The 8,288-nt window shown below is 34.4% G+C and overlaps 1 protein-coding gene across 1 annotated transcript; it reads right to left on the reverse strand.

The window, feature by feature from the left end:
- Positions 1-400: 400 nt before the first annotated feature.
- On the reverse strand, positions 401-7,117 carry LOC114262520 (beta-amylase 1, chloroplastic). The gene is made up of 4 exons (XM_028202886.2): positions 6,333-7,117; positions 1,894-2,104; positions 1,506-1,616; positions 401-1,390 (listed from the first exon to the last, which is right to left on the reverse strand). The coding sequence occupies exons 1-4, from the start codon at positions 6,938-6,940 to the stop codon at positions 581-583; spliced, it is 1,740 nt and encodes a 579-aa protein (XP_028058687.2). The 5' UTR covers positions 6,941-7,117; the 3' UTR covers positions 401-580.
- Positions 7,118-8,288: the final 1,171 nt, after the last annotated feature.

An 8,288-nucleotide genomic window follows, 5' to 3' on the forward strand; every position in this document is an offset into this window, starting at 1 on the left:
CAACCACACACAACTCAAAAACATCAATGCCCAGTTGATAATACTTTTTTACTTGTGAATACAGTTGACAGTCATGAACTCCTGATGATAACCGCCATAAAGACAAGAAAAAACAAATCCCAACCCCCAAAATCATTCCCATTGTTGGTTTGTATTCAGGATCCAAAAAAATTCCAGACTTTTTAGCTGGTAAAGAGACTATTGTTCGAATTTAATGGAAGTGGTTGGGAAATAAGAACCGTTCTGAAGCTAAAGAAAACCAAAAAAAAAAAATAAATCTACACAGGAACACGAAACCACAACAAAATTCCAATATAAAACCAACACATTATGTTCCTAACCACATCTAATGAACCCCGAAAAATTTCAGAGCCAACAACCTTATAAGAGACAGAATATATTCTGTTCAAATATAAATTCTATGGTATTATAAATTGCAAATCCTTGTTTTAGAATAAGTAATACATTTATAAAAGAGATTGGGCATGGACACAGACCATTATTACACGTCTGTCGTCCTTTTATGGACTGCTGACCTAAATGAGCATATATAGAAACATCATACACTAATCTAAAACTTTTAGTGCATGAGGGCAGCAGCAGCTTCCTGTACCAATGGTCTCGTCACGTGCACAAAATGCTCTGCCTCCCGCTCCACTTCCTCCCAACACCGGTTATCCCCCTTTCCTTCCTTCATCTTCTTCACAAATCCCAGAAACCGTATCCAGTTCTCCGGCTGGAACAAGTCCGGGTTCATTCTCAAATACGTGAACGCACACATCTCTCTCTCTTCTCCTGAATCACCATCAAGATTCAAAGAAGATGCTTGTAAAATCTGTTTGTGTGCATATTCATCGTACCGTGGCAACGCATTTTCCCCAGCAAGTGGAACTTGAGCTTTCTGAGTAGCTAACGCTACTTGCCTAACCAGCTTTTCGGGTGCACATTGGGCATCCTGTGGCTGCTCATGATCTCGCATCTCAATACAGGTAAAGTTGAATATGGCACTGTGGCGTGCTAACATTTGGGCAATGGGAAGGTACCCATTGCGGAAACGAGTGTTATAATACCCTGCTGTGAGCTCAGGGGCATGAGACCGAGTCCCGTAATGCCAGTGAATTCCCGCAATCTTAACTGAGATTTTGACACCTGCATTCTCAAAGATGGCCTTGGCTGATGATAATATTCTCTCTCCATGGTCCACAAGCATCTGAGAATACCAGGTGAGGAAGAATTCACCGTAAGTGCTGTTCCAACCACCACCTTCCTTTCTGAAAAAGTTGGTGTCTTCTGGCCAGTTGTTATAGTGCCCGGCATCTGTTGGGCCTGTGCTTCCCCATTCTGGCTTACCGGCAGCTTCTGCTGCCGCTTTTAAGTGAGTGAGCATGTACTGCAGTAATGCACAAAATTTGTATAAGATAAGGGAATCATAAGCACAGTAGGCTTCAATTTAGTGAAAGATAACAAAGAAAGCAAAGAACAAAAGAGGAACCGAGGGTGCTTACCTTGTCATAACACTGAAAGGCTCCAATTCCAGGAAACTTCCATGTCCCATTTTGCTCTGGATATGATGGGTAACGGAGCTCACCAGCTGGACCCATTCCAACTTGGATTTCCTAAATCAATCAGACAGATTTTAAAGAGATCAACAAACTTGCATAGGAGATTTCATGCTTACATGACACACCAGCACATGCTGCACTGGCCTTTTTGGTTGTTCAAGTTTTTATGCACATCTGGTTTAGCATTTGCAATGCTTCCATTTATCCCCACAGATGTGAAACTAAAATGGCCAGGTTAACAGAAGCTAGGGCAACGACATATAACATAAACCTCAGAAAGCATAAACCAATAAACCATCTAAAAGGAAAATTTTAGGGGTCCCGTGATTACCACAATGGTGTCCCCTAGAAGGTGCTCAAATCTGTCTCTAAAAGCACGCATGAAGTCACCATAACACTGGACAGGTGTACGTCCTTTGAGGGCAGGAAGAGTATCAACGCCAAGAGATAAATATTCATAATTCCTCCTTCCCCATTGATCTGTGTAGGCAAGGTCAGGGTCATTGTTAATTTCTTCCACAACCCACTTTGGCAGAGGGATCCTGTACATAAAAAGCATAGTAAATGTTAGGGAAAAAGTAAATACAATCCTATGATGTCCAACCCATTAGTGGGATTTTAATTTGTTTCTCATCATTATGTACAGCATATATTGGCAATCTATGGAGTTAAATTACTTCACATATTGATTCAATTTCCCTTCATAACATAACAGGATGTTAAATTATTAAATTACCATAAAAAGGGTGAAACTACTGTAATTCCACAAATCACACCTCAATACTAGGCCTCGTTTGGTAAAATCACTTTTTAGCTTAAAAGTCAAAAAGTCATTAAAAAACTAAAAAGCCAACAACCTATACTAAAAAATCAAAAATTTCTTTTCTCTCTACTTTTTGCACATCTTTTCGTAAAAAATCAAAAAGTCATTCCAAATATACTAATTTTTTTTACATCATATTTTAATAAAAAAATCAAAAAATTATTAAAAAAGCTTATTGCATAACCTCAACTCATTAATTGTGCACCCAATTGAATTAGGCCAGAACCCTTTGCACTAGATCAAGATGGTCAACTCAACACAAATTCAATTCAAAGTTGGTACCTTTATCTTAAGCTACAAGTTCAATTTGAAAAATATTTGGTTTCGTTTTTTTGAGTTATTGTTTTAAAAAGTGATTTGAAAATTATGTTTTGAAATGGATATATGTTTGGTTTTCAAAAAAAAACACACTAGTGCAATTTGAATCTTCCCTCCACAAGCTGAGAGAGAGGGCTGGAAACATTTTGATATAAAAATAAAAGTAAAATTTGTCACATCAAAAATTGTATCATGTTTGTTTTTATGTATATATGTACATGCCATATATGTATCAAAACATAATTTAATATGTACCTATTTATGAGTGCATATTCTACCATGAAATGTGTGAATTTATAATAAAATTTTGTACATAATTTAATATGTACCTATTTATGAGTGCATATTCTACCATGAAATGTGTGAATTTATAATAAAATTTTGTAAAATTTACCACAAAATATATAATTTCGTCACAAATTGGCATGAAAAATAAATCGTAACCAACTTAGCCTTCGTTTGGGAAGTAGGTTGGCTTTTTGACCTTTTTGGCTATTTTAGCCTGGGCTAAAAAGCCTGGTTTGGGAAGGACTTTTTTGACTTTTTGACTTTTTGGTAATGTGTCTTACTATTAAATTACCAAACTGCCCCTTATGTTCAACTTGTACCTGTGGCAATGAAAGTGGTCCTCCCTCCGTGGAGGACCGAATTTGGATAAAAATTTTTTTTAATTTTAAATAATTTAAATAATGTTACTATTAAATAATGTTAATATTGGATAATTTAAATAATGTTCAATTTAAATAATTTAAAATATTAATATTTTTAATGTTTTATTTTAATTTTATTTTAAATTTAATTTTAATTTTATTTTAAATATTTAAATAATGTAAATAATCTAAAAAATTTACGTTGGTATAAATTTAAAATAAATATTTAAAAAATTTAAATCGTAAAAATTAAAATAATTTAAATATTCAAAAAATTTAAATAATTTAAAATGTTAATATTTTCAATTTGAAAACAACTCTACACTCAAATCGTAACCAAACACATAAAATATTTATTATATTGTCCCTGCGTATTTTAAATAACCAAATCATAACTCTACACTTAGGCCATGTTTGATTCACAACACTAATAGTGAGGTATTAATAATCCTATTAAATTAGTGTGGTATTAGTTATCCTACCCCTACCCCATTACTAATAATCCTACAAATTTGTTGGATTAATTATCCATTGGATTAATAATCCTAAACTAAAATGTCAAAACAAACATGGGATGATTGGGCCCACAGATTAATAATCCCAATCCTATGCTTTAATCCTTCCAATCAAACATGCCATTAAATCATAACAAAATACAAAACTCGAAATTTAAATAATAACCAAACACATAAAATGAAACTCAATTCATAAATTATTGAGGTAACTCATAACCAAACACATAACTTGAAATTTCATACTACTTTCACAACTCTACACTTAAATCATAACCAAATACATAACAAAAAAAAAATTATTTAAAAATATTTTTATCAAATATAGTTTAAATTTATTTTCATAAAATATTTTAACAAAAAACAAAAAAAATGTTTTTATTTTTTTTTTCAACTTTCTTTGTCTTTCCTGGTAAAAAGCCTGATTTGATTTTTTTTTTTTTTCTTTTTTACTTTCTGTGGGCTGACGCTACCCCTCTTTCATGTGGGGTAGTATGGTAAATTTACTTCCCAAATTGTTGCAGCCATGCTCCCAACTTTTTTTTGTCCGTTTGTCGCTAAATTAGCCACTTTTGTCATTTAGTGGCTAATTTAGCCCAAACCCAACTTCCCAAACGCAGCCTTACAAACTTTCCCAACTTCAACTACAAATTTTTGTACATTTTTTTGCCACCAATTTCTATGATGATACGCATGTACATGTCAACGTTTCGAAATTTTGTGACAAAATAAATTTTGCTAAAGAACATTTAAAAGAAAATTATAAATGTAATTTTTAAATGCTTACAAAGATTTGTTAATAGAAAAAGGCAGTGGCTTTGGTCCAGTCCAAGATCGGACTGGACTGTACTGTTGGGCCCGTGAGGGCCCACCACGGGTCCCCTTTTCATAATCCGAATTGTTTAATGTGTAGAAATCGTCGAATACTATATGCTTGTAAAAAATCACGTTGATCGAATATCGATAGCTACATGAACAAAACAGTTTTTTATCAATTATTAATTTTTTCACCGTCATAGCTATTGATATCCGATCAACGTACAGGCATGTAATACTTGACGAGTTCTACACATTCAACGGTTCGGATTATCAAAACGGGCCCAAAAAATAGGCCCCATGGGCCGAACTGGACGGATCCAATCTTGATCTCAACTTGAGACAAGTTGGAACCATACAAAAAATTGAGGAAGCTCATATTTTGTTGTATTGTATATAATTTTTTAACAATTATAATACAACATTTTAAAAACTTACATTTATGAAGATGAAGTATGTCTAATACGTAATTAATAAATAAACAAATAATTTCCTTACAAGATTATAAACGCCACATGAGTACGGTTTAAAAGATTATTATAAATTATGAAAATTATTAACTATAGAAAATCAAAAATACTTTTTAAACGATTATTCAAATTACATGAGCCCATAAAAAAAAAATGTCTACAAATTTTATTTTCTACGATTATGAAAATTAGGAGAACATATTTTGTATGAAATATTTTAAAATAACTTTCACTCATTAGTATGTTTGCAAAACAAACATCACAAAAAAAAAAAATGTCTACAAATTTTTTTTTGTATGCTTATGAAAATTAGGAGAACATATTTTGTACAAAATATTTTAAAATGACTTTGCAAAACAAACATCACAAAAGAAACTTTTCGCAATTAATTCGAGGGCAAGTTCGTAATCAAGTAATCCGTAGAAAAATTCATATATACCATGAAAACAAATTCATAAACCCAACATACATGAATGAAATTTATAATTACAATAAGGGACGTTTTGGCAAACTGATAAAAAACCAGTCACCTCTCTTTTTTCACGCAAAAAAAAAGCCAGAAAAAATCAAAAAAAAAAAAAAAACTAAAAAACAAATTTTTTATCAACTTTTCAAAAACAAATTGAATGGGAGTTAGGATAGGATTTTGGGTCTACCGTACAACAACCAACCATTCAACCAAGGGATGTGATTGAGACCCCTCGAATCACCACCCACCACTCGAATCACCACCCACCACTCCACGCACGTGGCGGGTGGTGATTAAAGGAGTAGAGGAAAAAAAAAATTTTTGGCCGATCAAAAAGAGGGGGTCAAAGGAGATAGGGAAAGGGATCCGGATCATTTTTTTAAAAAAAACTCACATCAAAAATAAATAAATAAATAAAAAGGAGTTAAATTGTGATTTCCTGTGGTCCCGCTCTCAAATGACCAGACGAACAAAGAAAAAAGAATATCCAGAAAATTGAGATTTTGAAAACCTTTTTTTCGTTTTTGAACTTAACCAAACAGAAAGTTTAAAATTTTCTAAAAAATGAGTTGAAAAAATGAACCAAACACGTTGATTACTTTGACATTCCACTACCAGATCTCAATCTTAGACCAACTATAAATAATAAATAAATAAATGACAAATAGAAAAATAGTTCCAAAATGAGTTAATAAAATAAAGCAAGACTCACGTGCAAGAATCACCGACGTTTCCGCCACATTGATGAAACGACATGACAGCCTGGACCTTGAGGCCATGCTTCTTCGCCATCTCCATGAGCTCCAAATATCCTCCCCAATTATACTCCCCCGGAGATTCTCTCTCCACCAGTCCCCACCACACGTCCATCATCACCCCCTCCACTCCAGCACTCTTCAGCGCCTGCAAACTCACATTCATCGCCTTCCTCCTGTTCACCGCGTTCCCCATCGTAACACTATCCAGAGGCATCATCACGTAAACCGGCACCCCCTTCCCCTTAACCTTCGCACCCCCCTCCTTGTACTCCCTCACCACCACCACCTCCTCAGCCGGCGCCGCCATCAGCGCCTGGCACGCCACCGATAAGTCCGGCCGCATTAGTCCCATCCTAGGGCTCAGCGGCGGCGACGGCGACGGCGATATCCGATCGATCTCCCCCGCCCTCGCCGCCATGCACCGGAGGCTCCTCGACGGCGACCTCCACACCGCCGACGCGGTCACCGTCGCCGACTTAGGATCGCCGGAAACGGTCCCTGAATCCGCTACTATCGGCGTCCCCGACAGAGCTCCTATCTGCTGTGGCAAACTCATAGCCATGATCCCACAATCAATCAAATCAAACAGAAAATAGAGAGAGAGAGAGAGAGAGAGAGAGAGAGAGAGAGTTTTTTGTGAATTGGAGTGGAAGTTTTGAAATTGAAGACGATGGCGATGAGAGACGAGAGGAAAAGAAGAGGGGGGGGCGTATATATAGGATTTTATTAGATCCGGATAAGATTCAAATAATCTGGATTTAATTGAACGATTATAGCCACGTGTCCACTTTACACGTGTCTGACTCATCTCGACTTCGTCTGCAACGGGTGCGATTGCTCGCATCACGTTAGGATGGACGGTCAGATTGCCGTTGTGCGTGAAGGTTCCTGCTACAAAACAAATATATTTGACTTGCCACCTGTATCAATTATAGGAGAATAATATATAAGTTTGATTTTTAAATTTAGATATAATTTAACATGTCACATAAAAACATATTTTTTTATTTTTTATATTTTTTAATCAGGAAACTTAAAATAACAATGTTCATCGATTATATTACTCTTAAAATGTTTTATAAATTAGAATAAGGAGGATTTGTCAAAATACGTTCACAAAAAAATTTTAATACATTAAGAATAAGAATAAATTTTTTTTTTGAAAAGTCTGACATATACCATTATTATTAAAATAATATAACTTTTGATGTAGATGTCAGGTTTTAATAAAATTAGTATTTTTAAAATTCTCTCATCAAAATTTATTAAGATCTATATTGACTATGAAATTCTTTATATAAAAAAAAATTATCATCGAAATTCATGTAAACAGTAACAGTAACATGTTACTCGATTTGACAGTAACATATTACTTTGTCTCACAATAACATGTTACTTTAGTTCACAGTAATATGCTACTTTGGTAATATTGTCCAAGAAAAAAAATATATATTTTACTTTGTCCTTACTCAACTATGTGTTTTTTGGAAAATGTCTCGTAGCTCAAATTTTGTGGCTCAAAAGTGGCTCAAATGGCCAAAACGACGTCGTTTTGGCCATTTTTATGTTGTTCTGTACTCAAAACGACGTCGTTTTGGTTATTTGAGCCACTTTTGAGCCACAAAATTTGAGTTACGTAGCATTGTCGGTGTTTTTTTTTATGAAGCAAAATAAATTGGATTGTCTTTTTCACCAAACAAGAGCCCAATGGAAGGATTTTGACTAAATTTCTCATTAGAATAATACTATACATCATGAAATAAATATTATTAATTTTTTGTGAAATTAATCTAAGCCTCCGTTTGGGAAGTGGGTTGACTTTTTGACTTTTTGACTTTTTTGGCTATTTTAGCCTGGGCTTAAAAGCTTGGTTTAGGAAGGGCTTTTTTGAGTTTTTTTGTGAGAGAAGA

The sequence above is a fragment of the Camellia sinensis genome, chromosome 6, assembly GCF_055761805.1.
Source record: "Camellia sinensis isolate YWXY chromosome 6, ASM5576180v1, whole genome shotgun sequence".
NCBI classification, from domain to species: Eukaryota; Viridiplantae; Streptophyta; class Magnoliopsida; order Ericales; family Theaceae; genus Camellia; species Camellia sinensis.

Bases quoted from the DNA above. Each gene is read 5' to 3' on its own strand.
- LOC114262520 (XM_028202886.2), bottom strand. From the start codon at position 6,940: ATGGCTATGAGTTTGCCACAGCAGATAGGAGCTCTGTCGGGGACGCCG. The intron at 2,105-6,332 runs GTGAGTCTTGCT...TTTTATGTACAG, and splicing joins AACGTCGGTGATTCTTGCAC to GATCCCTCTGCCAAAGTGGG. The intron at 1,391-1,505 runs GTAAGCACCCTC...GCATTACTGCAG, and splicing joins CCTTTCAGTGTTATGACAAG to TACATGCTCACTCACTTAAA.